Source organism: Cololabis saira, chromosome 17 (assembly GCF_033807715.1).
Source record: "Cololabis saira isolate AMF1-May2022 chromosome 17, fColSai1.1, whole genome shotgun sequence".
Taxonomy (NCBI): domain Eukaryota; kingdom Metazoa; phylum Chordata; class Actinopteri; order Beloniformes; family Belonidae; genus Cololabis; species Cololabis saira.
This window is the reverse complement of record NC_084603.1, coordinates 30,409,176-30,430,860: the sequence shown is the minus strand read 5'-3', so window position 1 is coordinate 30,430,860 and position 21,685 is coordinate 30,409,176. Positions and strand designations below refer to the sequence as shown.

Sequence of the window (21,685 nt, the reverse complement as noted above, 5' to 3'; positions counted from 1 at the left end):
TTGAGGCTTCAAAGGCACGACTTTTCTGAAGCTTAAGGTTCAGTAATGCCGCTTTCCATCAACTTACACAGGCGCACCGCTCTGTTAAAGCTGCCGATGTTATAATAAAAGAGGTGTCCTTTGATTTCTGTGCATTGATTCATTTTTAAACCATAAAATTCAACAAACATAATTCTGGAATGTTTACTCATAAACAAGCAGCAAAGTTCAGACAAACATAGCAGGATCCTCAAACTCAAGTTTCACACTTTCACCAGAATTTTTGACGTTTCCTTGTTCTATTTAACCTCGTATGTACTTCATTTTAGTTCTGGTTTTGGTTTTGGGACTTCTAGGTCAAGCTTGGCAAAGCATTGTGGACTGATTTATTATTCGTAACGTCACCTTATTCATCTTGTGTGCAAGTTATTGAGCATGGAATCCCTCTGCATTGAAAACTGAGGCTGACGGCTACCTTCTGCATTGATTTATGATGTTGATGTTTCTGATTAAATGGCCAAATATGATTCTGACAAACTGAGATGGTGAGATGATTTTATGGATTCTTGTGACTTCAAGGACATTCACTCACAGCACTGGTGTCTGCAGCCTCTCTGTTGTTCAGCTCCATCAATACAGCGCTCTCAACATCCTAAACAGCAGCGTTCATCGATAGACTAGATCAGGGGTCGGCAACCCGCGGCTCTAGAGCCGCATGCCGCTCTTTAGCGCCGCCCTAGTGGCTCCTGGAGCTCTTTCAAAAATGTTTGACCTTTTTTTCTTCTTTTTTTTTCTCTTTTCCTTTTTTCTCTTTTTTTCTTCTTTTTTCCGTTTTTTTCTCCTTTTTTTCTTCCTTTTTCCTTTCCTTTTTAATCTCGACATTTCGACTTTTTTCTCGAAATTTTGACTATTTCCTCTACATTTCAACTTTTTTTTCAAGATTGTACTTCAACATTAATCTTGACATTTCGACTTTTTTCTCGAAATTTCGACTTTTTTCTCGAAATTCTGACTTTTTTCTCGTCATTTTGACTTTTTTCTCGTCATTTCGACTTTTTTCTCAACATTTAAACTTTTTTCTCGACATTTCGACTTTTTTCCCGAGATTGTACTTCAACATTAATCTTGACATTTCGATTTTTTTTCTCAACATTTCGACTTTTTTTCTCGACATTTCGACTTTTTTCTCGAACTGCATAATAAAAAAATAAATCTTCCCCCAGTTATAACTAATAACTACATGCAGCATATGTTGTCTTCATTCTAAGGCTTATACAAGACTTTTCATTTTTTGCGGCTCCAGACATATTTGTTTTTTGGGTTTTTGGTCCAATACGGCTCTTTCAACATTTTGGGTTGCCCACCCCTGAACTAGAAGAATCGTTACATGAAGATGATAAATTTCCTGCTATCTCTCAGATACCACAAGCCTCCGTCCATCCATTCCTCTTGTATACCAGCGTACTCATGGCAAGGGTCACGGGGGTCTGCTGGAGACTAACCCAGCTCCTCCTGCGAGAGGCAGGTGTTCACCCTGGACAGACCTCACATACAGACCAACAATCACACACCTGTGAGCAAGTTAGAGCTGCCAGTAAACCTGATGTACATGTTTGTGGACTGTGGGAGGAAGTCGGCGCATCCAGACACCACAAACATCCATTAGGGGAAAACATCCATTGCAAAATGCCACTGCAATGTTTTTAGGGAACCAGCCACATGAAAACGAGGGCACGATTATTAACGTTTCATGTGGGAGAAACATATAAAATAAGAGAAAACAACTACTAAGATTAAACAGTAAACCTAAAATACGACAGAAACATGCAGAAAGTTAAAGTCCCAGTGCAGTGTGGGGAATTAACAATTGTTTAGATAAACCGAGAAAAATAGAAAAGTTTTAACCATGATTTTAAACAGCTGAGGATTTCAGTAGTTTGCTCAACGTGGGAGAAGCATCAAATCTGAACGCTAGTAGACCTGACCCTGATGACCTGAGGGTTCTGGCTGGTCCATCACGAACCAGAAGGCCGCAAATGTATGTCAAACCTCAAACATCTAGTGATTTAAGCTGGGCACACACTGTGCAATATTTTAAATCGTTTGATTCAGCCCCATCTCACACTGCACGACTAGATCGCTGAGTTCAAAAGTTCACAGCTCAAGATTTATGGTCTCACACTGTACGACCCGTCTGCTCACACTATACGTTCATAATCCTCACGTCGGACTTCTGTGTACTGGAACTGCAACGTCAAAAAGAAGTGGAAGCGGAGGAACCTCGAAGTGGGAGACACTGAAGATGCTCAGCAAAAAAAAACGCGCTGCCTTAAGCCTGAATTATGGTTCTGCGTTAAATCAACGGCGTAGCCTATGGCGTAGGGTACGCAGAACCATAAATCAGCCTTTAGCAATATGTGCCGTTCTGTGTGGCGATAAATGAAAAAAGATTAGACAACGTCGTGATTGGACAAGGAATTGGCTGGGCAGACGTGGCAAATGCAGTCTTTTTTTTGCTATTAAAACATGATTTGTAATGTGAATTTGCAACACTTTAAACTACAAATAATAGTTTTTGACATGACATCAGAGATTGCGAATGCTCTCTGTGAAAGGATGAGGCCAATCGGGTCGTAGCTGCTTCAACTGTGCGATACCTTCATGAGGCACGACCAACGATTGGGTCAAAATCCGGCCCGATCCAAAAAATAGTCGCACGAGTGGAAAATCGGTTCAAAACGGGCTGACAATCGCACAGTGTATGACCGGCTTTATAAACTAACAGTAGTGTTCTGGATCAGTTCTTTGGCAGACAGGGAGCCAGTGTGGAGATCTGAGGACTGGAGTTATGTGATGGACCTTCTTGGTCTTTCTGAGGACTTGAGCAGCAGCGTTCTCAACCAGCTGCAGTTGTCTGTACTTTTTAGCGAGACCTGTAAGTGGTCCAGTCTACGAGAGATAAATGCATGGACAGGTTTTTTCTAAATCCTGCTGAGACGACGGTCTTTTAATCACTGCTTTGCTGTTTAAGTGAAAACAGGCTGATGTCACAAAGCCATAACATGAAAACCAGGTCTGAGTCTACAGATGCGACTGCTCCCAGATTTCTGGCTTCATGAGGCTTCATTTTATCCGGTGGACTAACCAAACCCCCACGACTTCTGAACAACTGTGAACACAACGCAGTAGGAGCTCTTCGTCATTGATAATAAAAAAACATTTAAATGTCCCTTGTCAAAGTAACAACGATGCCGCACGGACAGTTGGGCTTTCACAGGGAGATCAAAACTAATGTCAGATAAAAAGCACCTCAGCGGAAGAATAAAAAGGGTTCGGGCAGCTTAAAAGCTTGTTGATTTCATTCTAAGCATCACGGAGACAAATCTGCAGCATGTCTCCAAATTTCTCCTCAGGCTCCACAAATTAGTCAGCCTCGTTCACGATCGACTGCTGAGCCGCTTCATCTGTCGCAATCCCTCCAGGACCTCGTCTTTGCTTTAAGCCTGGAGAAGAGAGACTTTGTGAATCCGAGTAAAGCTCCCTAATATTCTGCTCATCTCGTATTCTCAGCTCTTTCTGCCTCACAATAACTTAAAAGGTGAAGAAAAACAACAACAACTACAGAAGGTGATGGCAAGGTGAACTTAAGTTTACTGGATGTGGAAAAATAGGACAGGCAAAGATGCAGATTAATGGTTAAGAGGTGTTATAAACTGTAATAACAGTGTAACACAAAGCTAAAAGCTTTAAGGTCCCATATTATGCAGGTTTGATTTAATGTTTTGGTTTAAAAGAAATACACTTTAGAAAGAGTTTGACAGGACTGAGAAACACTTTTCTCCACAACCCGAGTGTTCACTTAAGTGTCTCATGTATTTAAAAAGTACAACTATTCTCTCATAAATCTAATTTTCTAGCTGATTAAGGAACCAGCCAGTAAGAGCGTGACTGTATCTCCAGAATATTCTCCGGTTTAATAGGATGAAAATCAGCTGCATCATTTCACACATGTAGAGGGGACTGCAGCTCAGAGTTAATGGAACATTTTCCTTTTTATTTCCTAATATGTTTATAGATAAAAGTGCAGTGGGATGATTTTCTCAGTTAACTTGAGCAGAAGTACTCTCTTAACATTGGAGTCGCATGAACTATATTTCGTATCAGGTCTTAATTTTCTGTATATCTGTTCATGCTCCCGTAAACCTCTTAAATAAAGCAACTTATTTTGCATTTTTTAAATCAAATCATATTTTGCATGTGTGTGTGGGTGTTAGTTGGTGTTTTTACTGTCAATTACACAACCTGACTGTGATTAAATGTAGAAATAGACAGTTTTCACACAAAATATTTTTCAGTGAGTGAAATCGAAATAATGAACAAGTTTTTTTACTTTCAGTTGTTGAACTTAACTATAATAAACTGAACACAACATACATCCCCTGCCACCTGAACATCTGTGTGTGCAGGAGTTTGTGTTGTCTCCATCAGACCGAGTGCAGGTCAAACAGTGAACCCAAACTCATTCTGGGGAATTTTCCAAGCGACCCCTGAACACAAACTAATCATCCTCCTCATCGTCTGAACCATCTGTGTCCAGTGGATCAATGTTGTTTGTTCTTTGTTTTTTTCTTTCGTGGGTTTCCTTCGTCAGACCAGGGTGTTGGTGGTTTACACAAGTCATTTTCTGTTGTTTGTTGTGTCACGAACCGGGCTGCACGGCCATGACAAAGAGGGAGACGCAACACAAGGAAAGTCAATTAAACATGGTTTTTATTAAATAATACCAAATAATAAAGCTAAAAGAAGAACCTTAATTAAGTATGGCGTGTGTAGTCAGTAGATCAGTGGTGTAAGTGAGTGCATGCGGGAAACAATGTGGGTGTATGTGTGTAAGGTGTAAAACTAAAGCAAAACCAAACCACAAACAAAATGCTGCCTCAGGGATGAGAGAGAGGGGAGAAGTGAGCAGCCAGAGCTTTTTAAAGGCTCATTGAGCACAGGTGCTGCCACTTCTCTGATGACCCTCAGCTCCTCCCACTGCTACCTGCAAGGGGGAAGACCAGCCACAAGGCAGGAAGGTAAAGAGGGTCGTCACAGTTGTCCACAACTTTCTTTGGCAGGTTTATTTTCGAGGCATCCCATAATTCAGGAAAACATCCAAGTGCAACTACACATTTGGTCTGGGTAGGTTGTAACAGTTGTCATTGATGTTACAACTAACGGGAGGGAACTATCTTTCCTCACATCTCACTATCAAAACATGAGCCGTAACAACTTACATGAAACATAGTTGTAGAAACTTTGAGTTTAGCTGGGAGGGAATATGTCAACAATCATGAAAATCGTGCACTCGGTGACAAGTTTTTGATAATTGCCATGATGTTAGGTATGGACATAAGGCTTTCAAAAACCACAGCAAACAAATTGTGACGCCCCCTAGTGGTTTGCAGAAAAATCAAAATGGCTCCCGCCGACAAGACCAAAGGTCATATCTTAGCTTCTGTTAGTCCTAGATTGTTGTATATTGTCACTTTCTCAACTTTTTTGGTGCTAGGAATGCAATTCTGAGACAAATTTCCTATTTCAAGGTCATGTTGAAGGTCAAATTTAATTTTCAAGGTCCGAAAAACTCTATCTCTTTGAATTAAGTCACATAAAAATATTGTATAGGGCTCTAGACCAATATTTTCACCCCCAAGGAATGCAATGTTCTGTTTATTGGACAGGTCACTATCGCTGTAGTGTCAATATCATTGGGTGAGAACAGTTGCCTTCATTCAGGCTTAAGATGAACAGAACTTCAGAACTAAGTCACAGTGAAAGAATAGGATTTTATTAAAATAACACACAAAAAACATCAGCTGTGCATATTTAAACTCACTAAAACCTACAATGCATGCGTCTATCGCTTTGCTTATTGATTCATTTTGAATTTTCTGCAAACCAGCCACTAGGGGGATGTCCCAATTTGTTTGCAGGGGTTTTTGAAAACCTTATGTCCGTACCTAACACCGTGCCAAATATTAAAAACTTGTCACCAAGTGCACGGTTTTTATTAATTCCCTCCCAGCTGAGTTGAATCTCACGTTCTTCCTACAGTACCTCTCTATTGCTCTCTCTCTCTCTATCTATCTCTCTCTCTCTCTCTCTCTCTCTCTCTCTCTCTCTCTCTCTCTCTCTCTCTGTCCTCTGTGTTTTGTGTCAAGTGTGGGGTTGTGGTTGGTGATACTGCACCTGCAAAAGTAATTCCTAGTTTTCTAAGATCAATCAATAGCACTCAATCTAGATTTCTTCCTCTGTGTGTGTGTGTGTGTGTGTGTGCGTGTGTGTGCGTGTGCGTGTGCGTGCGTGTGTGTGTGTGCGTGCGTCAGGTCAAAAATGACCTTCAGACAACCTTCACACTCTGTCGCTGTACAGCTTTAATGGCAATACAAACAAAGGAGATGTTTAATTTCTCTAAAGTTAAAGTTGCTGTCACTTTAGGAAAAGTCATCAAATTTAAATATTATTAAAGGTCATTTAGAGGTTTTTTTTATAATGTGAAACTTGGTGGACGGCTCTTTTTTTTATCCTAAGAAGGCCGCAGGGTAAAAGGGCTGAAAGCTAGAGAAACTGATGCAACATCACACAAAGGATCTGACAGCTGCCGTGGGTTTCCAGGTCTTTCCAGGTAACAGTAACGCAGACAGCGTGGTCCAGCACAAGCTGCAGCACCGGGTGATCGCTCGCTACGTCCGCCTGATCCCCCTGGACTGGAATCCAAATGGACGGATCGGACTCAGGATGGAGGTCTACGGATGTTCTTACGGTCAGTTTTCATTCTGCACTTTCAGGCACTATTGATGACTTCTTCCTTCACATCATTCAGTTAAACACAAGACGAATGTCAGCACTCAGCCTCATCTCTTGTGACCCATTACTACTAAAAGATTTCATTGAAACGAGGGAATCAATATGTGCATGAGTGGCTTGTTTTCATTTGAAAGGTATCAAATTAAAAGGTCTTCAGGTGCAAAGAACTGTGGACCAAATGTATCACAGTGTAAACACAGAGATGATCAGAGTCAGGAGGTGGAAAAAAGCTACTAATGATTCATGGGCACAGACCGAGACGGCCCACCTCTCAAGCAGGAAGCAGATACTGCATGAACTGCATGATACTAGAAAAACTAGAAAGTCCAAGTTGCAGAGTGGTTAGAAAAGAAAACATATTCTGTCACATTCCCGCTTGTCAAAATCATTATGTTTCCTTCTTAATTTGTTAAAAATAAAAAATAACACGCTGCCACGTAGAGGTGGTGGTTGCATTAACCACGTCAGGAAGAACAGGAACTTTAGTGTGTCATTTTCTTCAGTGACGTGAAAGTTTCTCCGGTCATCAGTTAGCCTTGAACTTCAGACTAAATATGAGGTTTTCTGCATTTATTACAGTAATTTACATTTTTTTTAAATTTGTTGAATCCCTCACTTGCTTCTGGGTATCTGCTTTTGTCTGACAGCATCCCAAATGTTTGTATTTACATACACCTTCCTTCACAACTTTAGTCAACATTTTTAAATGAAGTAGTAGCCAAAATGTTGCTCAGGATTTTTTTTTGTTTTTTTCTGGTTTATTGAAAGCTGACATGTCAAAGAATTGATCTGTGATGAATCCTTTTAGACCGTCTTCTCCCGAGAGTGTGACATATACAGGACTGTCTCAGAAAATTTGAATATTGTGATAAAGTCCTTTATTTTCTGTAATGCAAAAATGTCATCCATTCTGGATTCATCACAAATCAACTGAAATATTGTAAGCCTTTTATTATTTTAATATTGCTGATCATGGTTTAAACTTTACAGCTTAAGAAAACTCAAATATCCTATCTCAAAAAAATTGAATATTCTGGGAATCTTAATCTTAAACTGTAAGCCATAATCAGTAATATTAAAATAATAAAAGGCTTGCAATATTTCAGTTGATTTGTAATGAATCCAGAATGTATGACATTTTAGTTTTTTTAATTGCATTACAGAAAATAAAGGACTTTATCACAATATTCTAATTTTCTGAGACAGTCCTGTAGATCGATGCCATGTTTGCTCAAACTCTCTTTGATAGGAGCTGAAGGTGTTTTAACTTCATATTCATCACAACTAAATGGATTGTACATTAGAACTATTACATAAGGTATCTTGTGTTTTTCTTAAGTGAACCAATTTCAGCAGAAATCTGTTTGACGTGATCTTTTTCTTATTTTTCTCCAGATTCTGACACCGTCAGCTTCAACGGTCTCAGCAGCCTTGTGTACATGTTGAGTCCGCTTCCGAGGCAGACGTCCACTGAAAGCATCTTTCTGAAATTTAAAGCCCTGAGGAACTCTGGGACCATCCTTCAAGCAAGACACCAACACCACGAGCACGGTCTCTCCCTGGAATTAGAGAGAGGAAAACTTCTCCTGCTCCTCAGAAAAGGTACAATTCTCACATCTCTATGTCTGCAGTGTCAGTGGGGGGTGGGGGTTGTACAGGAGGCAAGAAGTCTCTGTGTTTGGCACAAAGAGACCACAGAGTTTCACTGAAGTGTCACATAACCAACAGCAAAGTCCACGACAGCTAAACTACAATGAACATGTTGAATATTTGTGGCATGGCTTCTCCTGTCATATTGTCACCTGGCAGGTGGATACACTCGTAGCCAGTTGGCTACTGAACACCTTAATTAGGGCCCGAGCACTGACAGTGCGAAGGCCCTATTGTATCTGTAGGAATTTTTTTTTTTCTTGTTTTTATTTTTCCAACGAAATGCGGGCCTTTTTGCCCCCCTAAACGTGCCCCAAAAGTCACCAAATTTTGCACGTAAGCCAGGCCTGGCGAAAAATGTGATATTTCATGGTTTGCATTAATGGGCGTGGCCTAATGGCTCAACAGCGCCCCCTAGAAAACTTCGTGCCTCAAGCCCCACAATACGGTTTGATGTACATGCACGAAAATCGGTACACACCTGTATCATGTTGCAACATAAAGAAAAGTCTCTTGGCCGAAACCGAACAGGAATTCGGCCATTTTGAATTAATCATGTAATTTTGGCGCAATTTTGCCATTTCTTCGGCCGCTTCTTCCCCCGAACCGAAACGTGCACCCAGGTGTGTTATACATCAAAATGCCATCTCGATCCTGCGACAACGCACATTACTTTTCTCAGTCAAAAGCGTTACCGTGGCGGCGCTAGACGCCAAAAAGCGCACCCCCCCATCATCTGATTGGTTCATATTTGATAGTCCCTATTTTCTGCCATAACTTTTGAATGGTTTGACATAAAGAGTCGTGGGTGTTGTCATTGGACTCGGTTTTGAGTCCTTGACCTTTATTGGTGAAAATTGCACGCGCGAGGGCCCGTTCATCGCTGCTTGCAGCTTTAATTCCTCTTAATGATTGTAAAGTTCTTTATCGAGCCGTAATAAAATTTCAAATTTGCTATATTGTTTACTCTTCTTATGTGACAGTGTTTTAATTGTTTGTATTGATAGTATATCATAACTTTACTTCTGCTGGTTTGTGTTTCGTTTGGTGCTCGGCAAATGTTTTAAGCTATCTGTTCTTGCAAGCGTTTTTACTCTTACAGAGATATCATGATGGACACAAACACAATAAGATCATGTGTTTCATAGGCTTCTTCCATTTTCAGTAAGACACAGATGATGCAGTAACACTGGGCAATGACTTCCATCAAACAGCTTGGTCCTGTTCAGGTTACATTTTATGATCACATTTTTGCACTCTGCTCTCGTTTTCTTCTTTTTGCCCTAGTATTCTGTCCATTTTCCTAATTTGAAGTGTGTCATGCAATGTATCACTCCAGTTTTTCCTATTTAAGCCAGCTTCCTCCCTTTTCAAAACACATTTAACAAATAAATTACTTAAAGGAGCATGAGGCTCCTTTTAAGAAATGAGACTCTCTAGCGCCACCCTTCACCACGATGGCCGTCGGGGGTACTGCAGCCAACAGTGAAGCCGGCACGGGAGAACGGGGAGAATGTATGGAGCCAAATCAGGGCCAAAAGTTTTGCTAATTTGAAAATAAAATTTGAACCTGAAATTTTTTTTTTACAGTTTCAGTTTTATTTTTTTCAGTATCAGATCTTTTTTTCAGTTTCAAATCTTTTTATTTCAGTTTCAAATCTTTTTTTCAGTTACAAATCTTTTTTTTTCAGTTTCACATCTTTTTTTTTCAGTTTGACTTCTTTTTTTTTCAGTTTCACTTCTTTTTTTTTCAGTTACAAATTTTTTTTTCAGGTTCAGACTTTTGGCCCGGATCTGGCGTGGGGGGCGTGGCATCAACTGAGAGGGGCGTGGCATCATGAGTGACAGCAGAACAGAGAAGGCGGGGGACGTTCTTCAGTCACGTTGCCTTCAGGAAACGTAGGTTGCAGAAGTTATCAGTAGAAGTATGATTCAACACTACCATATTCACGTGATTGGCAGTGGAAAAAACTGATATTAGTGACACATTTCTCTTTAAAAAGCTGTTTTAGACCGTACTTGGTAGTATGTGGAAGTGGGAAATGTCAAACTTTAAAGTGTGGCTGTTGAACTGTACAGTCTGGCATAGTTTATTGCTTTTATACTGCGATTGGTGCCAAGTACGGTCTAAAACAGCCTTTCAAACAGAAATGTGTCACTAATATCAGTTTTTTCCACTGCCAATCACGTGAATATGGTAGTGTTGAATCATACTTCTACTGATAACTTCTGCAACCTACATTTCCTGAAGGCAACGTGACTGAAGAACGTACCCCGCCTTCTCTATTCTGCTGTCACTCATGATGCCACGCCCCTCTCAGTTGATGCCACGCCCCCCACGCCAGATCCGGGCCAAAAGTCTGAACCTGAAAAAAAAATTTGTAACTGAAAAAAAAAGAAGTGAAACTGAAAAAAAAGATGTGAAACTGAAAAAAAAAGACGTGAAACTGAAAAAAAAAGATTTGTAACTGAAAAAAAGATTTGAAACTGAAATAAAAAGATTTGAAACTGAAAAAAAGATCTGATACTGAAAAAAATAAAACTGAAACTGTAAAAAAAAAATTTCAGGTTCAAATTTTATTTTCAAATTAGCAAAACTTTTGGCCCTGATTTGGCTCCATAAGAATGCGCATGCAGCGTCATGTGACGTCACATCCGCAGGACAGCTCGGGAAATTCGGGCCCGGAATTGCAGCACATTTTGCAGCACACAGCCTGTTCAAGGCAACAGAAAGGGCTCATTCTTTTTGGTTTGGAACGCTTCACCTGACATTATTACTAGAAAAATTAAAACGTATACAAATTTTTTTCATAAATCCTGCCTCAATCCTGCCTCATGCTCCTTTAATGTTTTTTCTGTCTTGGTAACTCCAAAACTAACCGGAGGACAGAGATGTTATAGTTTGTCACCGTCAAACTATAACATCGTTTGGATGTTATAAAATCGTCGGGGTGTCGTTGGCAAAGCGACTGCAACATTTAGCCCCAAATCATGCTAAAAAGGTTGTGTGAATTTACTGACTTCTTAGGAAATTTACTACAATGTTTTTTTTTAACTTAGAAATGAACTAAATAGTCAAAAATAATAATCAATGTTACACCTTAATGTTAAATGTTGAATCTGTATGCAAACTGTAAACATTGACGTTTGAATATCAATGTTAAATATAATTTTAATATATAAATACAATTTTGAGTCTAAATCTACATTTTTTCATGTTACTGCTGTAATTCAGCTTGTGTCCAGTAGGGGGTGTAGTGTCATTGTGCCCACAGCATGAACACTCACAACAGGTTGTCAAGCATTGTAATGTTACGTTGGCTACTGTTCAGTTATCAAGTTAGTTTCAGAGAAGATGAAGTATCTCCATCTGACTGTTAATAGGCCCAAGATGGCACGATGTCGTCGAGGATCAAACCTGAGTGTTATAGTGAGGTTGATGAAAAATACATTTCATGCTAAACAAGTGAAATAATGTAGCGTGGAGCTTGAATACAAGAAACAAGAAACCTGAATAAAGCCTGTTTGATTATGTGGCAGAGCTTAGTGGCAAATGAAAAGTGAATATGTAAAAATGTATGGATAAGTGCCTCCCTGGTGGCAGCGCCCGCTTAAAGGGGACCTATTATAGCAACTAATACCTATTTTAAACAGGCCTTGAATGTCTTAAAAACAAGCTTTTGATTGTTTTTGCTAAATAAATTAGAAATTCAGCCTCTGAGCCATGTCTTTATCTTCCCATTCTCTAACTTCATTATCTATGCAGGATTCTGATTGTGCGGGGCTATGATAATGAGGCACTGTGCTGATTGGCTGCCTGAATGACGCGATACACCGCTACGAAAAAATGGCAGAGTTAGTTGTGGGCGTGGTTTCACGCATCGGAGGCCAACCTATGTAAATCGCTCCCGTCGCTACGTAATGACGGGAGCAGAATCTGAACGGCTCGTAGATCCACATCACACTGGATGGATCATCCGGGCGGCTGTACAGACACTGCAGAATTTGGTTGCTTTCCTCCTTCTCTGAGTTGGCAGACTGAGGGGAGACCACTTTATATATGTTAAAGCAGGAAAAAACGTGTTTTTCATAATAGGTCCCCTTTAAATTAACCGCTCTGCCATGCAACCTTCAGAACACGTGTGTAAAATAATCGTAAAAGTGGAGCGGGTTAAATTAGTGAAAACAATCTAAAACAGTAGCCTGAAGCTTGGACCGTCATGTCTTGGGTTTGTGTTATATAGAAACTTGTTGAGCTGACTTTTGTGCATCTCTATGATAAAACAGGTGTTGGAGCTGAACTTGCTCTCAGACTTGTCCTTGTTCCCTGCACTGATGGATTTGGGAGCATGTTGATGCAGTTTGCTTGTTCAGTTCAATCCACCACACAGACTAAAGAATAAAGAGCAGAGTCCATGACAGATCTTTTGATTTGTTTCAAGCTGAGTTACTTGTATAAAGGTAGCAAGAAATCTTTTTTTTTACCTTCTTCCTCTCAAGTAACAAATATTGACATAACATTTTTTTATATTTGAAATCTTGTCAAATAAAGAGAAGAAAAAGAGTCTAATGTTTAAATGGAAGTTGCTTCCTTCTTGTAAATGCTGATAAGACAACATTTACAGCGGTAACCACAGAGCAGCATCTATCCGTAATTCCACTTCATCTACTTTAAAAGTCGTAGCAGATAGCAGTCACTGCCTAATACACATCTTTCTTTGCATTGCATTAGTATTAATGAATGCCAGTTTGGCACCACCCAACCCATTAAGCTCAACCTTTCAGACCGAGCAGCTTTCAACATCCCTAAACAGAGGCTACTCAGTTCCAGGCAGTTTACTGGGAGTCGTCAAAGCTCTTTGAAGAGGTATAGTGGCGTATTTAAATGCCTGTCTTCTCTGCAAAAGCTACTTGTTCCATTGCTTCGATACAAAAATATATCAATATGTCACAATATAGTTTGGAGGCTCCATGATACACAATTATGTTCAGCTTTTTATTTGGTCCTGAAATATTTTGTATTTAAATGAGCTACATATGTTCACTAATGATATGCCCACAGGTATATCTTTGAATAGAACTGAATGAAAGGAATGTGGAAGCAAAATGGATATAAATTCAATGGATATAATCATGCACTATAGTGCTTATTAAACCTTTGCAGTTTTCTAAAGTACATGGCTGCTTTACTATAAATATTACTATTTGAGTGCAATTTTAAATCCCATAACAAAAAAGAAATTTGAGTACAGCTCAGACACATCTGTCCAAACAGAACATGTCAGGAGTGATGGGTGTTAATATTTTCATGTTTGATGATTTGAAAAGAAAATGGCTTGAAAGCCTTGGCAGCATAATGAAATGGTACAGGTAAAAAAAAAAAAAGATGTTTGCATGTTTCGTTTAAACACGTTTGTTTCCGGATGATGGGGATTCAGTGTTGCCCGGTTCAGCTATTCTAACTCTATGTTTAAAAGAACATTCGGGAGTTGAAACGATCTTTACCACTCAACACTGATGTCAACAGCTGCAAACGTTTGTGAGTGGCTTAACTGTGTAACGTTTCTTTAAAGGAGACGTAACCGTTTGTCCAACGTTGGCTGAAGTTTTAACGAAATGTCTCCGACATACTTTGGTAAAAGTACCACAGTTGCACAGAAGATCCCTTCTCAGCCACGTCATTAGAACTCTGTTCATAGCAGCTGGTTTTAAGAGAGTGAAGTCAGAACCTTGACTGGAGTCCATCCCCTTCATTGGGTTGAGCCTCTTTTAAAAGGAAAGTTAAAGCTTTGTGTTACAGCACAACTTGGAGGACATGAAGTGAATGTCACGGATGGTTGTTTGAGGACCCAGAGCAGGAGAGCGGGAGGCAGGAGTTCAGCAAAAACAGGGTTTTTTCCACAAAAAACGAGAACAAAAACGGCTGGGTCCAGGCCCAGGACAACACACGGCCAAAGTTCCGGGGACCGTCCTTGGGAGCGGGCAGACTGGCGAGACAGCTCGGGGGGGGTCGTCCTCGAGGCCTAGGCTTGGTCTTTGGCGTGGACCTTGGCCTGGGCTGTGGCGTGGGGTTAGGACTCAGCGGCGGGGAACCTGGACTTGGCAGGGAACTCAGGATACGAGTAGCCGGCTGCGGGGGAACCCGGGTCCGTGGCGCTGGCTGCGGGGGTCCGAGACCAGCACCGGAGCAGGGAACGATGCGCCCAGGACCATCGCCGGAACAGCGGCTAGCTGGGGCTGGCGCCGACGTCGTCGTCATCTTCTCCCCTGAGCCTGAATGCTCCTGGGCCCACCCCGAGCCAGGCGTGTTCCCCAGAAGGGAGATTCCTCCTCCTCAGGGTCCTGCCAACCAGGAATCGAGAGTTCTGCCTCCCTGTAGACGTATTGCCAGAAGGCAAAACTTTCTCCTGCTGGGTCCATGCTGGTCGGTCCGTTCTGTCACGGATGGTTGTTTGAGGACCCAGAAGCAAGAGAGCAGGAGGCAGGAGTTCAGCAAAAACAGGGTTTATTCCACAAAAAACGAGAACAAAAAACGCTGCAGAGCAGGATCAAAACAAGAACCAGGATCATGAATAACAAAACTGACGACGAGAACATGGAGGGAGCAAACAGGACGGACCGACAGGGAGCAGGGGAAGACAAGACCAGATATACACAGGGGATAACGAGACACAGGTGTGAACAATCAGGGCAGATGGGACACAGGCGGGGCAGAACAGAAACACAAACTGGGGGAAATGTCAAACCCTGACAGTGAACTGTGAAGCTGAAAGAGACAAACATGTAGAACCTCGTTGATGCTACTCTGGCCTGGGTATGTGATGTTAAGGTAAATCCAAATCTGCACAGCTCATTGAATAAGATATTTTCAGACGTGTGCAGCCTCGTACAAAGGGGCAGGCTTGTGTTCCATGGAAGTCTTGATTTGGTTGTCAGTTATAAAACAGATAATCTTTTACCTGAGGAGCAACATGCTCCTCATGCTCAGTGCTTGTTTCTACAACATGCTGGATGACTTTGAACGTGTGGTCATCAAATCCATCATGGAGAGAGTCTTTCTGGAGTTATTCCCTTTCCCTATTGCTCCTTTTGTTATTTCAAAAAACAAAAAATATCAACAAAATGAAGAAAAAAAGCACCTGTAATGTCTGCTCTGCACTATTTGACATCCATCTGGAACATACCAAAAAGATGCACTAAAAGAAAACTATCCCAGTACAATACTTTTCTTTTTGTCTTTATTTCTTTCATTCTGTTTTCTTAGATTCCTGTAATTCTCCACCTGGAGAGCCTGTTGTGAGCAGGTTTGGAGGTTGTACTTTGCATTCATGTTGAATGATGGTGAGAGTTATTTCAGCTAAATGTTATAAAATGAAACTATTGAAACTGTTGCAGAAGTGAGCCGTATGATGAGACGAGACAGACGCCTGCGGGATAATGAAATTTAAATTAAGCTGAGTCATGATGGAGAAACTGGCAGTAAGAAAAGAAAGTAAAAAAGGTTTTGGTGAAGTTTAGTCAGCTTGATGGACATTGAAGCAGGAGAGCTGCTAGGAAAGGATTTATGAATCCTGAAAACAGTGAATAAATTACAGATTTTTCTAAACCAGGACATTTATATGATGAAAAACATTGTTGAGATCGTTACAGGCAAAGTTGATACTACTTTCTTTTAAACCTCAGAAATCCTCAACGGTTTCATCTCCTTGTACTGACTGAGAGACTTCAGCTCTTCATGAAAATCTTAATTTTAATTCCACATCATTAATATCTTCAGTTTTCTTTCCCTGTATGTAAATATCCCTCCTGAACACAGACATATTACATGTTTACTGTCCGTCAGACCCGTTTTTCTTAGCTCATAAAACAATTGCAAAGATAATTTCTATAAAAATGTAAAACTTGAACTTTTTGCATTCATGTTTATTTTCTGACCTTCTTTCACTCTGCAGCTCTGCTCATATATCACTGTACCGTATGTCTTGTCGCCTCACAGCGACTGGATTAAAACTGACGGTGGTGGAAACATCTGGATAAAAAAATTCAGGATATCAATGGCTGTTTTAATTGAATAACTTGAAATATCTTAATAAATCGAAATCTTACAAATGCAACATAGAATGTATACCCATACAGATATTCTCTAATCATCTTAATAACCTCCATGTGCAGAAACCTGAAAATTAAGGGCCAACTCACAAGTATGGTGACCAAAATCATACTGTGTATCATATTTTCTTCAACAACCAAATCTGAGGAAGTAAATAAGATATTTCAAAAATACAAGAGAAATGCTTAACAAAAAACAGAGTTCTGCTCTAACGCAACTGATTCCAATGAATGGATCACCTGGAGCTTGTCATCAAGGTCCAGAAGAGGAGAGAAACAGACACAGTCATCCTACCCTCCCTCTAGTTTACTGTCTGTCCTGCCAAACACCTGACAGACCAAGGAGGATTGATGACTGAAAACATCAGGCTCAATCTCCCTCTCTTCATCGTTGTGTCACATCCCTCCCAGAAAAAAAAAGCTCTTTTCAAGTAACATCTAATTCATGTTTAATGACTGACTGCATCCAGCAAGGTCTTTGCCGCCGTCTCTCTCTCGCTCTGATGACACTTTAAGGAGGAAAGAATCAGCAGGGCTTCCTCGTTCATTTATTCATGTCTGTCTGTCGCTTTTATCACCTCCTTCACTGTTAATTACAGCTGTTAGCTGCTTTTTCAAAGTGTCTGTTGAGGACCGATCTGTTCTGAAGCACGATCCCTGGCACCAAACGGTGCCAATGAGGATGATACCACATCAGAATCAGAAAACAGCAGTGCGAGCTAAGATGATTAGGACGTTTGAACACGGAAGATTAAATCACCAGAGGTGCAGAGAGGGGGATTTGAAGCTTTGACTATTTTTCATTGCAGACAGTATGATGAGTATTTCTTGTTTTGTTTCATGAGCTTTTATTTCTTGTCATGCTCTTGTAATGTGTACAGAAGGAGGTTTTACATGGACATTCTTGGAAAACAACAATGTCCATAGTTTGCTTCCTTCACAGAAGTTATATACCGTTGGACAGGCATCTGTGAATGCACTTCAGTATTTTAGTGCTGATACAGTCTTCTGTCTGAGTGATCAAAGATTCAGTCATTAGTAGCCCTAAAGCGCCCCCTCTTGAAATGTGTTGCAGGGATGAAAAGCAAGAATGGATATCAACTTTATATGAACAAATGAAATGAGCTTAATGAGAAAAAAAAAAAAATCTTCTAAAAATGTTTTCTTTGCATTTATCTTAAAGGGGACCTATTATAGCATCTAATACCTATTTTAAACAGGCCTTGAATGTCTTAAAAACAAGCTTTTGATTGTTTTTGCTAAATAAATTAGAAATTCAGCCTCTGAGCCATGTCCTTATCTTCCCATTCTCTAACCTCATTATCTATGCAGGATTCTGAGTGGGCGGGGCTATGATAATGAGGCTCTGTGCTGATTGGCTGACTGAATGACGTGATACACCGCTACGAATAAATGGCGGAAGCTCCGGCCGGCGGAGTTAGTTGTGGGCGTGGTTTCACGCATCGGAGGCCAACCTACTGTATGTAAATCACATTTTGGTTACGTAACGACGGGAGCAGAATCTGAACGGCTCGTAGATCCACATCACACTGGATGGCTCATCCGGGCGGCTGTACAGACACTGCAGAATTTGGTTGCTTTCCTCCTTCTCTGAGTTGGCAGGCTGAGGGGATACCACTTTATATATGTTAAAGCAAGAAAAAAATGTGTTTTTCATAATAGGGCCCCTTTAATTTAGTTAGCTAAGGGTTGTGCAGCTTGTTTTATTTTCCATCAATTCCTCCATAAACATCCACTTATCTGTGTTGTCGTGGAGGTAGCGGCCTCGATAAAGAGTCTTCTTCCTTCCTTCCTCCCGGATGCCTTTATTCCATTCTGTAAAAAAAAAAGTAAAAAAAAATGTGAACTGTAACATGGTGTTCCCTTTTTTTTTCCTTTTTCTTCCCTCCCTCCACTCCCTACTGTCAACACATGATCTCCACACTCTTCCTCTTCCTGCAGGCAGGGGTTTGACCCCAGAAAACCGGCATGTTTTGTCTCTGGGGAGCCTGCTGGACGACCAGCACTGGCACCGCGTTACGGTGGAGCATCACAGCAGCCACATCAACCTCACTGTGGACAAAAGCACCATGTGGGTCCAGATCCCGGAGAGATTCTCCCACTGGGATCATGACCAGGTGTGTACTTTTGTCTGTGTGAGTGGGGGACTTCACACAGACAGAGAAACGCTACATTCATATCAGTGCCCACTTTAGTTTTTGAATCTTTTTTGTGTGTCTGCTGTTTTCTCCCACAGATAAGCGTCGGAGCGGATCAGACACTCAGCTCATCGCGCTCCAGCAGAGGTTTCCACGGCTGTCTGGAAAACCTGGTTTACAACGACCTGAACTTGATTCATCTCGCTAAACAGAGGGACCAGCGAGTTACAGTAAAAGTAAAACAACTGTTAAAGAGTTTAACCTTCAGGTGGTGAACACCAGTGTTGGTAGAGGGAGCTTTCTAAGTCAAGCATACACAAGGAGACAACTTTATTGGTACCTTTCCATTAAAGGGAAACCCATAATTATCACTGAAATAACTTAAAACGGCCAAAAGTAATAATGATAATTTACTGATGAAAAGCAGACACTGCTCTTGATTATTGGTTCAACAGAATTATTAAAAAAGCAGACTAATGAAACTGGCCCTCAACTTAATATTTAGTTTCACTCCAATCTGTTGATTAGTGTAAATGTCACTCAGTGCAGTTACATGCACATCTAAATCAAGTTATTGGCAACAATTTAGCTGAGGATTAAACTGGAGGTTCAGAGAAATCCAATTATACATGCACAAGAAGACAATCGATTATTGATTGAGGTGCGTTCGACTCCGCGATGCTAGGTGGCGCCACACGCACTTTTGGATTGGCGATCTTCCGGTTCCTTATTTGTTTCGTCTTCTTCTTCTCCTACTATGTTTATATTCTGGCTTTCATGCTGTCATCACTTCCAGAAGGGGGAGTCCCGGGGCAGTCGGTAGCTCGGCTAAGCGTGGGTTGGTATACATGCCGGAATAACTGGAATTAGGAGCATTATCTGGCACTAAAAGCTCGATCTCAAGAGCTTCAGTTCAGTTCGACTACAGCCCGGCTAAGGTGTATACATGGCTTTTAAAAATTCGATATCGATCGGATTAAGACAACAATTTGACTTTCTGTAAGTGCATGTAAACGTACTGAGTGAGATTTAGGCCCGATCCCAATTCCCCTTCACTCGCCCTTCTTTTCTTCCCTACCCCCTAAAAAAGAAGGGGGAGATTTTAGGGCACTTGAGATCTAGGGCACTTGGCCCAGGGGCCTGTCCCATTTCTCCCACTCCCCCTCGTTTTCATCCCTACCCTGATCAGGAAGCAGAGAGCCAAAAGCTGTTTTAATTTCAGCTGTAGCGCTGTTAATATGGCACTTTATTAAGTTTTAATATTTTCTCAGGCGTAAAAGTAAGAATTAAGATCCCCAACCTGTGCTCAGTTTATCCAAATAACGCCTGTTAAGAAATTTGACTCGACGTTTTCGGAGATGAGAAGAGCCGCCGCCCCCGGGGAGCAGCCTCAGCTCACAGCCGGGGGAACAGACGTGTCCGCCGGGTCAAGCTGCTCCATCAGCCCCGGGAGAGAAACCTGCAGCTCTGTTGAGAATTACGCTGGCTGAAGGAAGATGTTGGTTTAATAGATGAAATCTAACAGTTGTAGCTACGCCTGTTAAGAAATTTGCTCAGAAATTTCAAGATTTCTGTCTGCCGGCTCTGGAGCTTGGGTCCGCGTTAAACGACGCAGAGCCTATGGCGTAGGCTACGTAGCCTACGCCGTAGGTTACGTGGTCTACGGCGTAGCTTACGTAGCCTACAGCGTAACCTAACAGCCTTTACTCCGGCGCGATTCTTCGCGAACAACGGACAAAAAAAAATGTAATCAAAACGCATTTTTATGCAGAAACTAATTCAAAATATTGATTTATTCACTAAGAAATGTCCACCATGTTTTTTTTTTGATTCAGTCTGCAAATGACGACGAATAGCATTCTGGGAAATTTTCATAGCCCCTCGCTCGCGAAGTCAGCATCTGAAATCCCTCGATCCGTAGGGGCTATTTTCAGCCCCTAGCCCCCCTAGCCCCTCGATATGCCCACTAGGGGTAGTGAAGAAAACGAGGGCGAGGGGGTCAATTGGGACGCAGCCTTACACTAATAAACTGATTGTCTCAAGTTTGAAGGGCTTCTTCTCCAAACTGCTCGTTCCAGCTGCTTTCAAAGACGCTCAGCGATAGTTAGATCAGGACTCATATAAGGACATTTCAGATCTTCCAATGTTTTATAGCTATTCTTTTTTCTTTTCTTTTCTTTTCCTTTTCTTTCTTCTTTTCCTATTCTTATTTTTTACACTTGTCTGCACATATTTTGTGGATCTGACAAAATAAACTTTCTCTTATATATATGTGCAAATTGATCTTGCATCAGATGTAAGTTTCCCTGTGCATACAGTATGTGAGAGTGAAGGTGAAAGAGTCCCGGACCGGCCCTCTTGACAGTCTAACCTAATAAACGTTAGTAGGACCTGAGACAGATTCTGTCAAAGAGAACTAAAATCACAGACTGTGAAGTACAGAAGGACAGACAAAGACGGGAGATTGTGATAGATCGTGTGTGGGTTTCATTGATATTTCATTGATGTGTGTGTAGTGTGGTGAGGTGTGTGTAGATGAGTATATAATGTTTTGTGGTTATGCTGGATTTAATGCCCGATTTGTGCAAGAGCTGAAATGGCCAGAGCCGAAGAGACACATAAAGCAGCAACATTGACCTCTAATTCCAGTTCAGCAACAACTCGTGGTCGCGACCAAAACTTTCTGTTGAGACACAGTTGGTAGGGGTGTGTTGGGTTGGTGTCTTGCAGCAGACCTCCCCCGGTGCACCAGATTAAAGCTTTATTCGTCAAAGAGCCATCGTCCCGACACAGTGACATTACTGCCAATACAACCCATCAAGAGAACAGAAAAAAGAGAAAAACAGATGACAACATATGACATGGGTACACTGGGGCAGTTAGCTGAGAAAGGAGGACACTGGGAAAGAGGAGGGAAAAGGGCATCTTCACACTCT

General features: G+C 41.2%; 1 protein-coding gene across 1 annotated transcript in view; it reads left to right on the top strand.

Moving 5' to 3' along the window:
- Positions 1 to 21,685, top strand: part of LOC133463989 (contactin-associated protein-like 4) — a 106,961-nt gene that overhangs the window by 24,464 nt on the left and 60,812 nt on the right. The window contains exons 4-7 of the mRNA XM_061745865.1: positions 6,640 to 6,787; positions 8,227 to 8,433; positions 18,553 to 18,728; positions 18,848 to 18,985. Coding sequence (XP_061601849.1) covers positions 6,640 to 6,787; positions 8,227 to 8,433; positions 18,553 to 18,728; positions 18,848 to 18,985 — 669 coding nt within the window. The remainder of the gene's footprint in view (positions 1 to 6,639; positions 6,788 to 8,226; positions 8,434 to 18,552; positions 18,729 to 18,847; positions 18,986 to 21,685) is intronic.